The sequence below is a fragment of the Pholis gunnellus genome, assembly GCF_910591455.1.
Source record: "Pholis gunnellus genome assembly, chromosome: 12".
Classification (NCBI taxonomy): Eukaryota; Metazoa; Chordata; class Actinopteri; order Perciformes; family Pholidae; genus Pholis; species Pholis gunnellus.
Genome location: NC_136539.1, coordinates 23,103,437 through 23,123,715, shown reverse-complemented (window position 1 = coordinate 23,123,715; position 20,279 = coordinate 23,103,437). Strand labels below are relative to the sequence as shown.

The following is a 20,279-nucleotide window of genomic DNA, read 5'->3' as shown; positions in this document are numbered from 1 at the left end:
CCAAGCTCCCTACAGACCACCTCTGCATCCTGCTGGTCAAAGTCATCTTCACACACTGAGGACCACCACTGGTTAGTCTGGTTAGACTGGTTAGTCTGGTTGGACTGGTTAGTCTGGTTAGACTTCACCTCTAGTCTGCCTGAGCACAGACTCGTCCCATTCACCAGCCTGACAGAGTCTGGAGAGATGATAGAAGATGAAAGAGAGACAAAAGACACCAGACACTAAATAAGAAGATGTTATGAAACAACAATTCACATGTGCAATACAAAAATGCAATAAGTAAATAATAATAAGCAATTATTTATAATAATGCAAAACATACTATAGCAAAATACTGGTTCATTACATACAGTGCATTGAGTGAGGTTTCTAAATGACAGTCCAGAAACCAATCAATGGCGTCACAGTGACTACGTCCACTTCTCATAAACGGTCTTTGGCTCTGTCCTGTTGTTGCTCGGCATGTTGGGAGTAGTGGTCACTGCTCATTGTCAGTGACAAGCTGGAGAAGTTTACAACTGTCCATGTGATCAACCAGCTAGCTAAGTTAGCTCAAAACACAAATATCAAAAGGGGACGAGATCATGTCCAGCATTTACCAGTAACATATACAATGATATGTACACATATTAACAAAGCTCACATTTATTTGTGTTATTTTGCCATTTAAATTATTCAAATAGACCTTGTAGTTAGCGAGATAAGCCCCTTTGAGTAAGGGTAGGACATTAACGAGCACAGGGCTAAAAATAGGCCTAGGGTTCAAGAGGTTAGACACAACTGCTGTCAGGTAGACTTTAACTATGTGAACTTTCCTCACATGCAGACAGAAGTGAAACATCAGGACAAAGACATTGTGCAGCTTGACTTCTATGAGGAGCAACATGAGAACATCAGAAGAGCTACTGAGAGCTAAATAGTATCAGTGTTCCACCTGGACAGCTTTGCTGCTGAGAAAGAGATTCTCTCACTGCACATTCACACTGAGATCAAATCAAGGGAAACACCTGCATGAATGAAGAGTTATGGGACGTACTGATGGAACACAAGTATCCACACCTCAGAAGATGTGCCTTGAACTTGATGAAGAAACATGTCTCCACTTCAGCAGCACCAGGTGCTGAGCCAGTAGAGTTAAACATGCAAACAAGTCACGTTTGAAAGCAGACAATGAGAATCTAACGGTACACCTAATAAGGAAGAGACAGGTGAGGCTCATGAAGGGATAGAGCCACCTGTGATAGATAGAGTGTTTTATTTTAGTGAGGGAGGGACTGGACCGAAGCATATTAGACTGGCACATAGATGATGTCACTGATGGGCTTACCTGAGCAGGTGAGATCCACGATGGAGGAAGAGGAAAGTGTAGTTAAACAATCTCTCAGAGCAGATCCAGAGTATAGACAGTAAGTGTCGATCCACCAAAGAGATCTATTTAAGGGCTCTGCTCTATATCTCTGTCCTGTAGAAACAGCAGAGCCACAGTCCAGATCTCTACAGACATCAGCTGCTTCCTTCAGGCTCCATTCAGAGTTAAATACTCTTCTCCGGTCTTCACCTCCAGTGTTCCCCTCCAGTGTTCCTGCACAGCGACTGGCTCCTCCCACCAACCTGACGGGTTCTGAACAGAAACAAGAGAGTCGTCAGTAAAGAACAAAGTGAGTTTCAGTAGAACAGAAATGAACCAGATCAAAGCTGCAGCTCCTCTTCTACCTGAGCAGGTGAGTCCAACAGCTTTGCCAGGTGAGCAGGTGTTTCTATCTGAGCCTGAGCTTCTACAGTCCAGGAGAGCAGACTCATGGCCTCCACACTGGAACTCTTTGGTCCACATTGGAGCCTCCGCTTCTCCATAGAGCGCCCCCTGGAGGACTGAAGGAGCCCCACAGCCAAGCTCCCTACAGACCACCTCTGCATCCTGCTGGTCAAAGTCATCTTCACACACTGAGGACCACCACTGGTTAGTCTGGTTAGACTTCACCTCCAGTCTGCCTGAGCACACACTAGTCCCATCCACCAGCCTGACAGAGTCTGGAGAGATGATAGAAGATGAAAGAGAGAGAAAAGACATCAGACACTAAATAACATTCTGTCTTATTTTTCTTTGAAGATCTGTGACCCAGAATATAAATGTGTTTATAAAATGATCCCTAACATGTAGAGAGATGGAGCTGGACTCTCTCCTTAAGGAGTGTCCAGGCTGAAGGACGGTGTGGAGATACTGACGAGTCTCCGGCTGAGCTGAGCTGCTCTAAGTTGTGTCCAGCAGGTCATTGGTTCCTATTATGGTGGAAACCAAAGAAGCTGCTGGTGTGAACCAGTGAATAAGAAAGCTGTGGAGCTGAAGGAGGAGTCCTTTCAGGCTGGGTGGTGGTCGGCCCAGAGGACTCCTGAAGCAGCAGACATGGAGGTTTCACATATAAAGATATCTTGGTGCATTCAGCACCTGATCTACTGAGGCAGCAGCTCATCAGACAAGTCTGCTGCCATTCTAGCTGATGTGTGTGTGTGTGTGTGTGTCCACCTGGATACATTACTGTCAGAGGTGATGTCACTGATGGGCTTACCTGAGCAGGTGAGATCCAGTAAGAGGTTGGAGTAACCTGATGATACACAATCCTTCAGAGCAGATCCAGAGTGAACACAGTTAGAGTTGATCCTCCACACAGATCTCTTTGAGGACTCCTCTCTCCGTCTGGCAGAAACAACAGAGCCACAGTCCAGCAAGCTACAGACAGCTGCTCCCTCAATGTTCCAGCCATAGTCATGTAGTGGTCTCCAGTCTCCTTCATGTTTCATCTCCAGTGTTCCTGCACAGCGACTGACTCCTCCCGCCAACCTGACAGCTTCTGAACAGAAACAAGAGAGTCGGAAGAAAAGAAACAAATTAAATTAATAAAATATAAACTAAAACTTGAATGCTGATTCTTCTTCACTGGTTCTTTATTTCTCTTTTCTTTCTCTGTTTACCTGTTGATGTGTGATTTCCTTCAGCCTGGAGTTCTGGAGGAATAGACACATATTTGTTGTTTTAAGTAAATATAATAAAAATAATATATATAACATATAATAATATTTTCGTCAAAAACGTATTGTGATGTTGTTACATTTATATTCAGTTAAACCTGCATTTAAAAACAAGACTGTTTTTTATACGTCTCCTTCCTTTTCAGCCAATCACAGACGAGTAGATTAAAGGGTCATATTTGTTTCCCCACCAGTGGCTGGAACACGATGCTGCTAACTACTACTGATGATAACAACATGTTATATTGATTATTATCAGGCAGCACAGAAAGGCTTTAAAAGGGTTCAGCCAATCAGAGGCAGCGAGTCATGATGCTCTCTCTTGTTTTTGACCTCAGTGATGAACACATTGTGTTTCCTGTGAGTTCTTCACAATAAAAGCCCCCATTGTGATTCTCTTGTTGAGGTGTTTTAATGTGAAGCAGCAGTAAATGCTGAGTCAGCATTAGCAGTAACTTAATGCTGCTCTGATCCGTCTGTAGGAGAGTGAACAGGAACCAGTGAGGCTGATATCAGACTACAAACAGCCTCACTGATCACATGCTGCAGCGTTTCCTGTCTATTAGTCATGAGTCTGAATCTATGGAGGACTCCACCACCAACAGTATAACACACTGCACACAGAGATCATTACTGAGTATACATTGATCACAGAAATATTACAAATATAATCAATAACTTATGATTTGATTAACATTTTGGAGATTTTAACTTGAATGTTAACAATTTTACAAAGTTCAGGAAACATCGTCACGTTTTATAAACTAAGAGGAAACTTTTGTGGTGTTTTTTTTTTAACATGGCGGCTGGTAGAGTTCATGCAGTCAATAATTAATCACTTTAATTCATTATTTTTGTAACTTTTTTTTATTTCAACACAACGACCTTGAAGGACTTGAAAATACGACCTCACTCCACTGTCTTCATGTTTAGTGTGTGTGTGTGTGCATAGGTGTGTGTGTGGGTGTGTGCTTGCGTGTGAGTGGGTGTGTTTGAGTGGGTGTGTGCACGAGCTTGTGTGCGTGTGTAACTGTAGGTGTGTGTGTGTATGTGTGTTAGTGTGTGTGTGTGTGAGAGAGAGTGAGTGAATGGCCAAATCCCAACGTCCCCCCTAAAGCCTCAAACCCTGAACCCTCAAGGACTTACTGAGTCACCTGGTGAGTGGGTGAGTGTGAGAGACTGTGAGATGGTGTAAATATGAACGGGACAGGTTACCCCGTGTTTAACATCACATCGCTATGATTTGTGGGTAATTCCCTTAGGCAAGTCAGCATACTATGCTGACTTGCGGAAAGGGTTCATAAAGGGCTCAAAATGTCTGCGAGAGATCCTCAAACACTCGATGATTTGACAGAGAGACAGCCCTAAACCCTCACGGACTTCGTGGGAGCGCGCCTCAAAGTCCGTGAGTCCGTGAGGGGGACATTGGGATTTGGCCATTGAGTGTTTGAGGATCTCTTGCAGACATGTGAGTTTGTGTATGAGCATGTGTGTTTGAGTGTGTGTATGTGTGCGTAGGTGTGTGTGTGTGTGTGTGTGTGTGTTTGCGTGTGAGTATGTGTGTTTGAGTGTGTGCGTGCGTGCATAGGCGTGTGTGTTTGTGCGTGCGTGTTTGTCTCTGTGTGTGTGTTTGATTGTGTGTGTGTGTATTTGTGTGTGTATGTGTGTGTGTGTGATCTCTGATTTAAAGATACAACAGTAATATTGTAATAAAACACTTCTTCTCTAAATCAGAGTCCTACCTGAGCTCCACAATAACAGCAGCAGCATCAACAGGTGATCCATGACGTCCAGGTAGACCGTCTCTGTCTGTCTCTCTGTCCGTCTCTCTGCCCGTCTCTCTGCTCGTCTCTCTGTTCGTCTCTCTGCCCGTCTGAGTGTCTGTGTGCTGTCCTCGTTGTATATCTGAGTACAGGAAGAGGTGGAGCTTTACTGATGGTTTATCTGTCTTTAGTTTTACAGAGAAGAGTCTCTGTCACATGATCAGCTTCTTCTGTCCACCATGTTTCCAGTGTGACCAGTGGATCAGACACTTCTTCACTCTGGTGTCTTGTTCTCACTTTGGTCTGACTCAAATCTGTTTAGTTATTGTCCTGTACAGCATGTGGGCTCATGGAAGTAGTATAGAACCATAGAACGATAGATCTATAGAGCTAGAGAAATATAAATATAGGAAAAAGTTAGATTCTCTTTGCCGTCATTTTGAGTCTCTTTGTAGTTTTAAAGCTTGTGTGGTTGTTTGGAGTCTCTCTGTAGTTGCATTATGTCTCTTTGTAGTCATTTGTTACAATTTGTTGTAGTTTTGAGTCTCTTTATAGTCAGTTTATGTCTCTTTGGGTTTGTTTTTTAACTTTTTATGGTTGTTTGGAGTCTCTTTCTCGCTTCCTTTGCTTTTGTTTTTTTAAAGGTTAATTTAAGATGATATCTACACTCTGTGAACGTTAGCAAACCTTTTTTCTGTGTTTCTGTTAAACTGATCATCATTAATTTCACAACAAGCTGCGGACTGATTGCAGATCATATGATTGTTTCCATGACCACCAGGCCAGGCTGAGATGTTCCGATCAGATTAACGTTGTCAGCGTCTTCTTATTATTTCCTGTACATGTTTCAACATCAGCAGAGAGTCTTTCAGAGGAGACATTACAGCTGTATATGTATATAATAATATGAATAGTTATGTTTAAAGTAATCAATCATTGAGTCTATGAAACACGAGTGGTGTTTAGTGCAGCACACATTGTTGAGATTGAGTCCAAGGACACATCTTCAAATGTCTCGGCTTGTCCGACCAAGAGTCCAAAAGCCAAAGATATTCAGTAGAGTCAAACTTACACACCTGCCTTTCACTTTTCAGAGGTAAAATACAAGAAAGTCTTGTTGGAGTCCTGATCCAGAACCAGTTCTATCAGAACCAATGCTCTACAGTCCAGCTCCTTTCTTTCCAGCTCTTCAAGAGAAGTCCTTTGGCTGCGACCATTCCAAACTTCCACCAGTTTTCTTTACGTTTAGAAGCTGCCACAGAGCATCTGAATCATAATTTACCTCCATCGTTCTGTCATGAATTAAAGAAAAGCAGTGAAAGTGTCCTGATAATCAACCAGACAACAGAGGTGAGTGTCCTCACTCACTTTACATCGAACACAGAAAGGTGATGAAACTATTATTTCAGCAGTTTTGGAATATTAATGTAAACGATGGATCACTTTGAGGATCTGGTTCAGGTCTACTTTCTGACCCCAAAGTCCAAACTAAACCTGTAGAAGCAGCATTCAGTTCTTATGATCCACAAATCTGAAACAAACTGCAGCTCTGCTCCAACTCTCAGTTCTCTAAGACTTCTCTGTTTGACACTGAAAATATGAATTTTATTAAGTTAAATTTGAGACTTTTTATTCATATCTTGCGCTGCACTGTAGCTCTGTGATTTACCTTTTAGCCTAATTTTACTTTTTATTTTGCACAAATAAGTCAAACAAAACAAAAACCAGAAATAAAATGAACAGTAAATACAACAAATTGTCAAGAAACAAATACTCATAAACAACATAAATAAATATGTTATTTTATAAAAGGAGTTAGAAGAAGTATACACTTATATGGTCCTGCCTCTTCATAACTCTCTCTCTCCATAACTCAAACAGTCATTGAATAAGTTATAGATATCATCATCATCATCATCATCATCATCATCATGTCTCTGTGTGCTGTAGCACCCCCTGCTGGAAGAAGCCTTGCAACACACAGTACACTCTAACTGTACTGACTTTATTGGGCAGTGCTTCAAATACTGTGCTGTAAGTTAAACTTGTCAAGACCCTTTAGATGAAACCAATACCAAACTCCATTGAAAAATGTGCATATTTTAGACATCCTTGCTGTTTGGAAACGCTGACAATCAACTACTAATTATGACTGTACACACCTGCCTGCTGAATTAGATTTCAGCCGAATTTGCTATAACACTATTAATTTATTCGACATCTTATATTAATCCGTACGATTGTGTATCCTTCTTGCTCATTCAGAGAGGTTTAAATAGGACATTTTTACGTGAAGTCTGGCATGAAGTTTATTTCAGCTGAATATACCATAATACTAGATTAATTTGGATGGAAAGTTAGAAATGATACAAAGTACTCTCTATGAATCAATATATTAACATTTCAACTTTCTAGATCAACATTTTGAGATGCTTTACATTTTAGACTTGATGCATTTATAATGTAAACTCAACGGTTCCATCCATGACCTTTATTGTGAAATATGTCTGCGCAGCGCCGTTAAACCGGATGTAATTCGAAGCTAGCTTTTCCCAAAAAGTAATTTGCCACGAGTGTAATTTTTTATATTTCCAAATGCGTGTGTTTGATACATAGTTTAACTATTATGGTAGTTTATATGAAACAAAAAACGTACAAAACAAATACCGTATAGACGTTTTTAAAGAAAAAATATGTTAAACTACATTACCCACAATGCTACAACTGGTTCGTAGCCGTTTTTTTGTGTTGCTCTCGCGGGCTTTGTTTTGACATGGCGGCAGTCTTCGAAACTTATGTCAGTTATGTTTCTTTAACGCACGTTTCCTCTCCAGTTACACCACCTTTCAGCGATGTTACAGGTAAATAACACGTTTTTGACACTTTTATTAATGTCACTAATGTATTTAACTCGTCACTACAGTGTAACACCGGTTGAATAAACTTTATTTGTATCTCAAGTAGCCCGCTAACAACAAGGCAAATATCAACAGAGAAGCCTTTTAAATGCACTAAAACATTAAATGAAACGTATGTGAGACATCATCAAACTGACGTAATTGATAAATACGTGTCGTGTATGTTGTCACTCTGTTAATGATTTTAAAACAGCGGTGATTTCGCTCTACGTTGCTTAACCGAACAAAAACAAGTCAATTTAAAACCGACGCTGCTGCTGCTGCTGCTGTCTCGTGACATGCTAGTTAACTAGCTAATTCTATTCCAGCGTAAACCGGTTACCGGCTCGCAATAGGTGCAGCAAGAGGGGATTGTTATCCCACTCAGGAAAAGTGCTTTCAGTCACCTGTCTGTCTGTCTGTCTGTTGTCGCCTGTCTGTCTGTCTGTTGTCACCTGTCTGTCTGTCTGTCTGTCTGTCTGTCTGTTGTCACCTGTCTGTCTGTCTGTCTGTTGTCGTCTGTCTGTCTGTCTGTCTGTTGTCACCTGTCTGTCTGTCTGTCTGTTGTCACCTGTCTGTCTGTCTGTCTGTCTGTTGTCGACTGCCTGTCTGTCTGTTGTCGCCTGTCTGTCTGTCTGTTGTCACCTATCTGTCTGTCTGTTGTCACCTGTCTGTTGTCGCCTGTCTGTCTGTCGGCCCTCATCATCTACCTGTCTGTCTGTTGTCGTCTGTCTGTCTGTTGTCGCCTGTCTGTCTGTTGTCGCCTGTCTGTCTGTTGTCGCCTGTCTCTGTTGTCGCCTGTCTGTCTGTCTGTTGTCGCCTGTCTGTCTGTCGGCCCTCATCATCTACCTGCATGCATGTCTCTTACTGTTGTTTAGCTGTCTGACTGATTTATATATTTCACATACTCTGTATGCTTGTATGTTACATGGATGTTTTTTAGTGTCTAACATTGCAGCATAATCTTGTCTTTAGTCCGTGTTTCTATTTATCATAGTTATCTTCATTTTATTGTCTTTGTGTGAGTTGAATTTGTCTTGTTAGTACTTGACAATGTAGTATGAGTCTCCTGAATGATGATACTACTTATATTATTCTCACTTCTGTTGTTGTTTCTGCACACTTTGTAAAGGGTCAATATTGCATAATTTATATTCTGTTTTTAGGTTTACTTTGTAACATCTGTCCTGATGAAAAATAGCCTCTTAGCACATTTACAGCAATGTTTTTATGAATGTGCGCTGTCCCTTATCAAATAAACCAATAACATAAACACTAACTTATTTATAGTTTTCTTGGATCTGGCATCATCTTGAGCATGTGTGGTACACGGTGTTTTATTCACGGTGTGATTAACCTGTAACCTGTCACTATAATCTGTCTCGTTTAAATCCTCCAGGATTAGCGAGTCCTGCTGCTTGAGACACAGCACGGTCACCATGTCATCTCCAGCCGGACTCCGGTACTCCCAGGCGGACTTCTTGGCACGGTGGATGCCCACAAGTAGCACCAGATCCGGGGTGATCCTCAGTCCGGACCTGGCTGGCTCCGTGCGGCGCAACTCTGCCGCGAGGACCCCTTCACTGGAGACCCCAGACGAGTCCTTCGCCTCCGACTTCGCTCCCCTGCCGGCCTCCGCGGACAGCAGCTGCTGCCTCGGCGTGGATGGATGCTCCCGGTCACCTGGAGGAGAGAAGGCTGTGGCTGACAGGCCAGTGAACGGTCCGTCCTCTGTGGCCACGAGGACTTTAGATGAGCTGGACAGTTTGGGTGAAATGGAGAGCGCTTCACAGGAGGTGCCCATAATGGTGAAGCTAGAACAGGTGAGCACGTTATCATGTCGTAGTTATTATATTCACAGGTAGTATTGGGGTGGGCCTGTGTCTTTTTACCAGAGCAGGAGAGGCAGCCATTAGGTTTTCTCTCTTCTGTCTTTTGTTAAATAAATCACGAGAAACACAGAATCCTGTATTAACAATGAACTCTTTTAGCTGTGTAAACCACAAACCCATCAGTGGCCTTTTGATTTATGTTTGGTTTAGATTTTTTTGGGACGAATGGCCACTAAAGATATTATTTATATATATAGAGTATATATAAATATAAGGCTGGGACAAATATGAATTGCCTGTCACCGTAATAATGTCGTGAGTTTTGTTTAATATTCTCGATCAGAATCATAGGCTGGTATGTAACATCAGATGTATCCAAGAATATCTGGAATTCCTGACCATGCCAGCTGAAATGAATAGCTTTTCCCTCTGCCATGCTGATTTTCCACACTTTAACAGATATTGTGATATATTCTATTGATACTGGGAGAAGGTTTTAGTAACGGTGAACATACAGAGGCTGAATGAACTCCTCATTGTAATGTATACACCGTTTTAACAACAAAAGTAAATAGTTTTACACAACATATTCACCACTGAATGTGTGACTTTCTGGCCCTTTGTGTGAGCGTCGGTGCTGATTATCTCCCTGCTTCCTCTTTACTTAATACCCCCGACTCAATCTCTCCCTGCTATTATTAGTATTTTTGCCTCTGAGGCTATTTATGTCTCAAATAGTGACCGTATAGTAGTCTATCAGTAGGTGCAGTCAGTGTACAACTGTGGTGGGCAGCAACAAACACGTTAGCATGTTGGAAACCACTGAGGTGGAATTAGCGAGAGGTCACAGGTTCAGTACACGCTGTGACCAGCGAGTTAATGTAAAGCCAAGTGTCCAGTTGAAATGTGTTTAATCCACCTGAAACACCCCGTGGATAGGACTGTTAGCTGCATGGCTAATTGAGGTATGATACTGTGTGTTGGTGCAGTTGAGGAAATGGCAGCAGCACATGCAGGAGCAGCTCAAAGCCCACCAGCTGGAGGAGCTGCTTCACCTCCAGGAGGAGCAGCAGCAGAGGCTGCTGGGAATGATGAATGGATCCCAGCACTGCACAGAAGGTTAGAGAGAGAAAATGACCAGAATAACTGCAAATGTGACAATAATGAGTTTCTCTTTAAGATATAAAAGATGTAGGTTGGAGAGTGTGTTTGCCCGGCTTCTTGTTGCTTCTTCATGTGTTTACATTTTCCTGTAATTTACCTTCAGAAACTTCAGGGCTGTCGGGTTCCAGAGAGACTCCATACAGCCCCCCCATACACCGCCGTGGAGTCCCACTGAGCTCCACCCGTGGCCTCCGACCGGATCGCGAGCCCTCACCTGCACGGAGTCAGGAGCGGCTACCACGAGGTCAAGACTGTGAGGAGGTGGACGATGAGGAAGAGGGTGAGGAAAACGGGTTTTTTTTAAACCCTCACGGTGACTACAGCATTTGTGCAGTTTTTTTGTATTTGGAGTACAGCAGTCAGCTGTCGAGATGAAATTACAACAGCGTTGGTTTCCTACAGGCGCGTGGAGCTCCAGAGCAGAAGAGCAGGAACAGAGTGTCGATGTTAGCCATTTTCACGAGCACGATGACGCGTTAATACCGAGTAGCGGTGTGGCTTTGACTGAAGACGGCAGCAGAGAAGAAGAGGAAGTCTTCCATGACAGGTAAGTACTATCCTCAGGAAGAGAAACATGCCAGTGTGGATCTGGATCGTGTATTTGTTGACAAGCTTGTTTGCCTCCTCCCTCAGACCTATAAAGCCGGGTATCGGGGGTCAGAAGAAGACCTTTGAGGAGTTGTTGGAGGAGCAGCTGAGGGTGGAGGAGCAGAGGCTGACGTCTGCCCGGCAACAGCAGGTCAGAGAATAAAACAAAGGTCTCCTTAGGATCAGGAAAAATATGTAAATCATCAGGCAGTAGATGATTAAAAATGTTATTATGAGCCATAAATTTGTTTTACTCAGTCCAGACTGACTTATGCTATGCTACGATGCTACATCTGATGTTCACACTATGAGCGACAAAAGCTACAAACCGGCCGAACGTGTCCACACAATACCAAGTACCAAACATCAAAATTCACACTACAATCATTGTGTCTCCTCACGTTTAACAGAGCCGAGGTGGAGCTGAAGCTGTGCAGGTCGCCCCCAAGAGGGCCTTTCTGAAGCGGGGCGAGGGCCTCTCGAGGTTCACCATCAATCGCAAAGCCTCGTTACCGAAAATGGGGGCGAAGGAGGACCCCAAACCAAAGCTCCAGACCAGAGCGATCTCCCGCAGCAACTCTGAGCCGGCGGTCATCCAGAGAGTCCAGCGGCTTCCCGTCCAGCGTAAAACCGCCACGCTCAACAAGGAAAACCGACCCAGAAGTCTCGGCTCGCCGCCTCAGGACGTCAGAGCTGAGAGCAAAGCGGCACGGACGAAGGTTTTGGGGAGTCATCAGAGACAGAACACGGAAGGACCGGAGTCAGTTCAAAGTGACCCAGAGGGAAGACATCAGCCGAGGAAACTAAAGGAGCAGAACAACAGGAACGTGGGTCTGCCGGCTCAGGTCTCCAGGAGCACCGGGCCGAACCCCGTCACCAAACAGGTGGGCGTGTTGAAAGGGCCGGAGGAGAAGGCCGTGATTGACAGTTGTGGTTCAAGAGTGGAAGGAGGAACCGGGTCGGAAGGAGGAGACGGCGTTCCACAGGAGTCCTTTGAGGTGTCGTTCCAGGAGAAGCTCCAGCGGTGGGACTGTGACCGGCAGCTGGAGAACATGGAGCTCGGAGAGTTCGAGCTGCTGGAGCAAGCGGCCGATGAGTTGTCCTTCTCCTCCAGCTCCTCCTTCGTCATGAAGGTGATTTCTATTTGGGAATTCCAGCTCTTACACTTCCGCTCATTCCAAATGTATCCCGAGGCTTCATGAGACCCTTTTTTATCAGATTGAATTTACATTTGTCTTTTAAAAGTATTCAAATGCTCTTTTTAAAAGTGGCCATAATCATTATTTTGACGATGACTCCTTGTATGTGAACGGGTTTCTCTGGTAGTCGTCTCATCGCTCCTTGATGTGCGTTTTGGTTTTCGTGGCCTCGCAGCTCTCATCAGCTTAGTTTATGGTTTCTATTGTTTCCGTTAAGAAGCTCTCAAACACTCTGGTGTTTGCAGCTCGTTTCTGCCGCCCCCTAGTGGCCAAATGGCATCGTTTTGTTGCACATTGTTCCAGTCCTTACTTCCCGTCGTTCCTCTACTGTTGGTTGTCCAATATCGGCATAAAATAGTTAATACAGCAGCTAGCTCCTTGGTTGGACGTTTAGCAACTAAAGTAAATGGTACAACTATATTCTTTGTTGCTATATGAGGATTAATCGATTAACAGTTAACAGTGGAAATAAAGCTGCAAGAACTAATGTAGTCAGCATTTAAGATATTCTGATGGTGTGGGTTTCTATCCTAATATATCTGACTTGTTGACGTTGTGGTGTTAAAGGCTGCTCTGTGCTCTTGCAGGTTCTTCAGATGGACCAGCAGCACATGGGGCTCCACCCGCGACGGCTCTCCTCCACCCCCATCAAGTCTCCACCCAGAGGTGCACGCCAGAGGTGCAGCAGCGACGGTAGCATCAGCTCCGTCAACTCTGAAGCGTTCGCGGTGAAGACGAGAGACGACGTAGTCCAGAACAAAGCGAGCATCGAGGATAAACGGGGACAGGACGGGCACGGGGACTCCGATGTTTCAACCTCTGAAGAGCAGGAAGTGGCGTTCAAACCGCCTTCGTTTCCCGGCACTTTTCGCTTTCCCGCTCAGTCCAACCCGCCGTACGACAAGCGGTCGTATCAGGACGAGGAGAGCGGCGGGGAGTCGGCGTCGGACGTGACGCGAGTCGACGATGTCGTGGAGAGCGAAGCCGACGAGTCGACGCTGATCGAGGACGGAGACGAGCGGCGCGGTGGAGTCGTGTTCGATGACGACGACACGTGGAACGACCTGGAGGACGACGCCGCGGTCGGCTCGGCTGACGACAGTAGAGGAGTTAGTCCGGCCGGTGGGATCTCACCGACTCTGTCGAGGAAGGTGGCGGGGAGCAAAGTGGTGGAGGTGCACGAGGAGGAGGATCCTCCTCCTCTTCCTCCCGCCTCTCAGCTCATGACCAGGTTGTTCCCCTCGCTGAAGCCAAAGGCCCAGAATGCACCTCTCCCTCCGCCTCCTCCTCCTGCTTCTTCTGTTGCTCCTGAGTCCAGAAAGTCAGAAGAGACGACGGGTGAGACAAACACCTGCATCAGTATTTTTATTCTCACTATTTAGAGTCAGACAGGAAACACATGTTCAATGCCGGACACACATGGATGTGATTGGCATTTAAAGCGTGACTTATTTTCATTGTCGAAATTGTCTCTCTCTCTCTCTCTCCCCTCCCTGCCGCCCTCCCTCTCTCTCTCTCTCTCTCTCCCCTCCCTCCCTCCCTCCCTCCCTCTCTCTCTCTCTCTCCCCTCCCTCCCTCCCTCCCTCTCTCTCTCTCTCTCTCTCTCCCCTCCCTCCCTCCCTCTCTCTCTCTCTCTCTCTCTCTCTCTCTCTCTCTCTCTCTCTCTCTCTCTCTCTCTCTCCCTCTCTCTCTCTCTCTCCCCCTCCCTCCCTCCCTCCCTCTCTCTCTCTCTCTCTCTATCCCTCCCTCCCTCCCTCCTCATCTCCAGGCCAGCAGGTCCAGTCCAGACAGCTGAGGGAGCGACTGGTGGAGCTGGAGATCGAGATCGAGAGATTCAAGAAGGAGAACGCTGCTCTCGCCAAACTCCGACAGGAGAACGAGAAACACCAGGAACACCTCAGGTGATAAATCACCTTCATGTTTACCTTCTGAAACGGAGCTTTCTGCTGAGTCGTCACGCTCCACACGGTTTGACTTTGGGCTACTTTGTTGTCGTTTTTTTGTAGGAAAGAGCGTTTGGAGTTTGAGCAGACGAGAGCGGAGGAGCTGGCCAAGTTCGAGGAGTACAAGAAGGAGGAGAACAGGAAGTTGCAGAAGGAGCGCAAACTGTTTGAGAAGCACGCGTCGGTCACCAGATCTTTCCCCGACAAGAAGGAACGGGAGGAGATCCAGGTGAGTCCACACGATTGCCGGCCTCAAGATGGTTCCGTTTAAAGAAACCATGCTGCGTCTGCTGAACGTGAAAGTTAAGAGTGTTTTTCTTTCTGTGGCCGAAGTTCTTGCAGGTTTAAGATGGATATTGGAGAAATTAAAATTGACTTTTCACACCGAAATAAAGTTCATTTTATATGATTTGCTCCCAGTTTTTGGCATAAAACATAAAAATGAGTGCTGCTGTTTAAACAAAATGGTCACATAGGAAGCAGCTGCCTGAAGAGGACATTATGTGTGGAAGTGTCCTTTAATCCGTCCCTGTCCTCACCTGCCAGGCGTTGAAGCAGCAGCTGACCTCTCTGCAGGAGGAGCTGAGGCAGAAGGAGAGTCGCTGGTTCTCCTCACACAGCCGGCAGCGGCAGCAGATCGACTCCCTCAGCCAGGAGAACGCTTCTCTCCAGGACGAGGTATTAACACCTGTATCTGGACAATGAGAACCACTTTGAGGCCAGGTGTTGATGTGGAATACCAGAACACATCTGGAGGTGGTCGGGCTCACATCGTCAGCGTGGTTTAAGGTCTTCTCTTCCTGCGAGCTTAAAGGGATAGTTGGGATGTTTTAAAGTGGGATTGTGGGTAATTATCCATTTTCACGCCTTTATCGTGGCATTAGACGGGAAAGACGTTGTCTATGCTCTCTTCAAATGCACCAGACTCCTTTGAGAAAAACAGAGATTTAACCTCTCAGAACACTTGAGTCTCTGGTCTACTGCTGCCTCCGTCTGTTAGTTTGTGTTGTTGTGGGATTTAGGTGCTCTTCTTTATTAAAGTCTTTTAAGTATATTTTCCCTTTTTAATTGAAGATCCGTATGTTGGAAAAGCTCCGCCTCAGCGCCTGGAAGAAAAACCCCGTCGACGCAGAGAAGGACAAAGAAACGAGAGACGGCCCCAAAATATGTGAGAACAACGTGTCGTCTGCGACCAAAGGAGTGAAATTCGCTGTAAGCATGTTTATCCTCTTTATCGGGTCATGTTCAATGTGGAGTTAATATAAGACTGTCTAGTCTACTGTGCTCAGAACTGATTGACTTAAATTGATTGTATTTTAAATAACTTGTTAAATAGCTTGTTCCTCATCATAACATGGAAATCTCCGTGTTTTTCCCCAGAGTCCTCTGGACTCCAGAGGAGGAAGCAGCATCAGTCCTCCACAGAGCAGCACTGCTGCAGCCACCAGGAGGAGCTCCAGAGAGACCAGTCAGTTAGCTGCAGGTACGTTCAACAGGAACACAGAAACACAATCGCCAGCTTTTAGACAAGAGTTCTGGCACACACCGGCTTTAGAGATGCAGGTGTTTGCAGACCGTTAACCTCATAATGGAGCTTTGTTTAGAGGATGAAATGATGGAAATATTCTGTATTATGGAGGTTTTTTTGCCTTGGATTAGATCCAGTAAATATGGAAGCCCATTCCTGCCAGCAAAAATAAAATAAAAAATCCACCCAAAAAAAAATAAAAAAATAAAATATCCTCCCAAAAAATAAATAATATATATATCCACCCAGAAAAAAAAATTTATTATTTTTTTGTAGCCGGGAAAAAGTAAAAAAAAAAGATTATGATGTTTTTTTTTTTTGCTAGCAAAAGAGATTAGAAGTGCACATGCGCTTCAGTGACGATCTCCTCACAGGTCCCTTCATCCCCTCGTCAGTCTTTCCATGAAAACGACATGTATATGGACCAGATTGTGTCACAAGTAGCCGGTTTAGAGCCAGTTAACTGTTAATGTTTTAAGCTAATAAAAAGCTAAGACGTCGGCGGGTTCTGAAGTTTACGTTCCGCCTCCTTTGTTCTCCACACTAACTGTTTACCTGCAGACAACTAAAGCCTGCTCTGATGTGATTGGTCGATACTACTCAGACTACAAACCTTGAATATATCCGATAGTGCCGACATTTAGTTTGACAAATCACACAAGCAGTGAAGCGCCAGATGTTTCCCTCTGGAGTTGGTTTGAGAAAAGTAAAATAAGTAAAGGTTATTAGACATGACAGGCTGTCGTTATCCTACATCCCTCATTTTATTCTCCACAATTAGTTTAATTAACCTAAAAAGTAGTTGAGATTTAAAAAAAATGTTTGTCTGTTTTGTGTTGATTGTCAGCTGGGATGAAGAGCAGCCTGAGGAGGCCATCGGCGCCATGCTGCTTCTCCTCCTTCTCCTTTTCCTCCTCTTCTTCCTCGTTGCCCGTCAGGAGGACAGATGAGAAGTCAACACCCTCCAACAAGATTCAGGACAAACCGCCGAACCAGGAACTCTCTCACGACGACGACTCTCCGGTAAGAGACACGGAGTCTTTATCAGAGGACAACCGGCTCAGAGACACTCGTTGAATAACCTCCGCCAATGAAACGTTCACGTCTTCTGATAAAGTTCGTTGGGAGTCGACCTGAACAGTCACCGTTTGATCATTTGTTCTTCTGGTTTCTCGTGTCGTTGTAGAAAAGCGCTTCTCTGCCAAACGAACAAAAGGAGGACAAAGAGCCGGAGTCGGCTCAGGAGGTTCTACCACATCCTGATGGGAAGGTGAGAAACACGTGAACTGTCTTCTGTCATCAGCGGAGTTTTCTTCTCTATGAATCTCATGAGAAGACCAGAAACGACAGCATGTTAAATATGTCTCTTAATACTTCAGGACTTTCCTGACTGTTGCTCTTAAACCCCAAACATGTGTTCTTACTGAAGATATAAACCTTTAAATATGGCTCACACATGTATAGCTTCTATGAAACAAAATCCCTTTCTGACGGGGAACTGAACTTCCACCAGACTCCATTCACAAAAACAGAGATTTAACCTCTCAGAACACAGGAGCTGCTGATCTACTGCTGCCTGCATCTGACCGTTACATTACACTAACATTTAAAACACCAAAGTCACAAACTAACAGAAAATGTATAATAAGTGATACTAACACCAGAGCCTAATGGAAACTAAAATAGAACAGTGCATGATATTTAACATTGAAAAAGATATGTTTACTAAGTTCTGTTAGTTAAGTACTTAAAGATGTAGTTTGTATTTGGACCAAACGTCATATAATTATAAAAAGTAGCAGTAAGCTCTTTGTTATTAGCCGCTGATGGAGATGTGATCTTTCCAGATGGAGACGGTTCTGGCCGGCGGCGATCGACTCATCGTCTTCAACAACGGAACCAAGAAGGAAGTTTCAGCAGACGGGCTGACGGTCAAAGTCACCTTCTTCAACGGAGACACCAAAGAGGTGACGGCCGACCAGAGAGTGGTGAGACGCTTCACTTACGTTTACGTTCAGACGACCAGAGAGAGGCGAGACGCTTCACTTACGTTTACGTTCATACGACCGGAGAGCGGCGAGACGCTTCACTTACGTTTACGTTCAGACGACCAGAGAGTGGCGAGACGCTTCACTTACGTTTACGTTCATACGACCGGAGAGCGGCGAGACGCTTCACTTACGTTTACGTTCAGACGACCAGAGAGTGGCGAGACGCTTCACTTACGTTTACGTTCAGACGACCAGAGAGCGGTGAGACGCTTCACTTACGTTTACATTCATACGACCAGAGAGCGGTGAGACGCTTCACTTACGTTTACGTTCAGATGACCAGAGAGCGGTGAGACGCTTCATTTACGTTTAGATTCAGATGACCAGAGAGCGGTGAGACGCTTCACTTACGTTTACATTCATACGACCAGAGAGCGGTGAGACGCTTCACTTACGTTTACATTCATACGACCAGAGAGCGGTGAGACGCTTCACTTACGTTTACATTCATACGACCAGAGAGCGGTGAGACGCTTCACTTACGTTTACGTTCAGATGACCAGAGAGCGGTGAGACGCTTCACTTACGTTCAGATTCAGATGACCAGGGAGCGGTGAGACGCTTCACTTACGTTTAGATTCAGATGACCAGGGAGCGGTGAGACGCTTCACTTACGTTCAGACGACCAGAGAGCGGTGAGACGCTTCACTTGCGTTTAAATAGTTTTTTCTTTGTGTACCTTGAGAGTTACATCTGACTAGTAACTCTTCTTCTCAGATCTACTTCTACGCCGACGCCCAGACGACTCACATCACCTACCCAGACGGTATGGAGGTCCTGCACTTCCCCAACAACCAGACGGGTGAGACACGAGCAGTAACAGCTGTTTTCAGTTGATCACTGTAATGATGCAGACAGTAAAGGCGGAGCTAACTTCATCTACTTTATAGACAGCCGGGTAGTTTAATCTATAGTCATGCGCCATCATATAGTTTTGTTCTAATAATCTGAATCTGCAAAGTAACTATATCTGCCAATAAATGTACTCGAGTACCTCTAAACTATGCAGTACTTACGTTAATGTAGTTAAATGTATGTTATACAAAAAAGCAGGTAATGAAACCTTGTATCAGTGTCTGAAACCAGCTGAGCTCTGATTAAACGTGTACATTAATCCTCCGGTTATTTTTCTTTTTCTTTCTCCAGAGAAACATTTCCCAGACGGCCGTAAAGAAATCGTCTTCCCGGACCAGACGGTGAAGAACTTGTTCCCCGGCGGGCGAGAGGAGAGCGTGCTGACGGACGGAACCGTCATACAAGTCAACCCGTAAGAAACGAGCTTCTGTTCGTCGTGATTCTGGTTTTACAGGTTCAGACAAACGTTTTCTTTTCTATGCTCACTGTGGTCAAGTTTCCACCGTTACCTTAGTAAAATGTTGAGGTACTTCTACTTTAGTTACTTTTAAAGATATGAGCTCATGTATTTTTCTTTCTCGATGCCACGAGTTTTGTTTCTATTTCAATCACTGAACCGGGCGTGAACGCTCGCTGCCTCCTTTCAGGGACGGCACCAAAGAGATCCTGTTCAACACGGGCCAGAAGGAGGTCCACACGGCCGACTACAAGAGGAGGGAGTACCCGGACGGCACCGTGAAGACGGTCTACGCCGACGGCAGGCAGGAAACCCGATACCCCAACGGACGGATCCGGATCAAAGACCGAGATGGCAACGTGGTCGTGGACAACATGGCGTAGGGGGACACGGACTGCAACGTGGTCCTGGACTACGGGGCGTAGGGGGACGCGGACTACAGAGACAGATTTCCTTCAGCGTGCTGCCAAAATCAGACACAAAGCTACAAAAGACCCACAGGAAATGAGTCGGAAGCCTTTTTAGATAGCATTTTAACTCTTATTTTGTATTTATTAACTGTTAACAGGAACTCCAGATGTCACTTTTAATGTTTCAGAGACAAAGAAGTTTTGTTGCATCTTAAACTTTGCAACAAAACCTCTTTAATCTTTCTACACCCGAACCTCACGTTCAGTCTCCTGAATCTGAATATTTCAACAGTAACTCGCGTTCTTTACATTTTCAGTGAAGGTCTGAGGATTAATGAAATGTTTCAGTGTGTGTTTAAGTGTTTGTTTACAGCTATTTTAATTTGTAAAAATGTTAAATACCTATTTATTTTCTTAGCTTACTGTATATTTTTGTAAAATAAAAGATTTCAGTTTGTTTTTTTAGAATCTGTGAGTACGTCTCATTTTATACTTCACAAAGAAAACACAGCAGAGAGGTTGGACTCGGACTTTAGAAGACTTTAATGTGAACCTTCATTAAACA

The 20,279-nt window shown here is 44.6% G+C and overlaps 1 protein-coding gene across 1 annotated transcript; it reads left to right on the top strand.

The window, feature by feature from the left end:
• Window positions 1-7,562: 7,562 nt before the first annotated feature.
• cpap (centrosome assembly and centriole elongation protein) lies at window positions 7,563-19,687 on the top strand (the record flags this gene model as incomplete). Its single annotated transcript, XM_079169783.1, has 19 exons — window positions 7,563-7,651; window positions 9,087-9,510; window positions 10,509-10,638; window positions 10,787-10,963; window positions 11,086-11,230; window positions 11,317-11,422; window positions 11,682-12,404; window positions 13,058-13,808; window positions 14,239-14,371; window positions 14,477-14,642; window positions 14,960-15,091; window positions 15,488-15,625; window positions 15,794-15,896; window positions 16,789-16,964; window positions 17,128-17,211; window positions 17,789-17,929; window positions 18,710-18,794; window positions 19,139-19,259; window positions 19,495-19,687. The coding sequence occupies exons 2-19, from the start codon at window positions 9,127-9,129 to the stop codon at window positions 19,685-19,687; spliced, it is 3,888 nt and encodes a 1,295-aa protein (XP_079025909.1). The 5' UTR covers window positions 7,563-7,651; window positions 9,087-9,126.
• Between the last annotated feature and the right edge of the window lie 592 nt (window positions 19,688-20,279).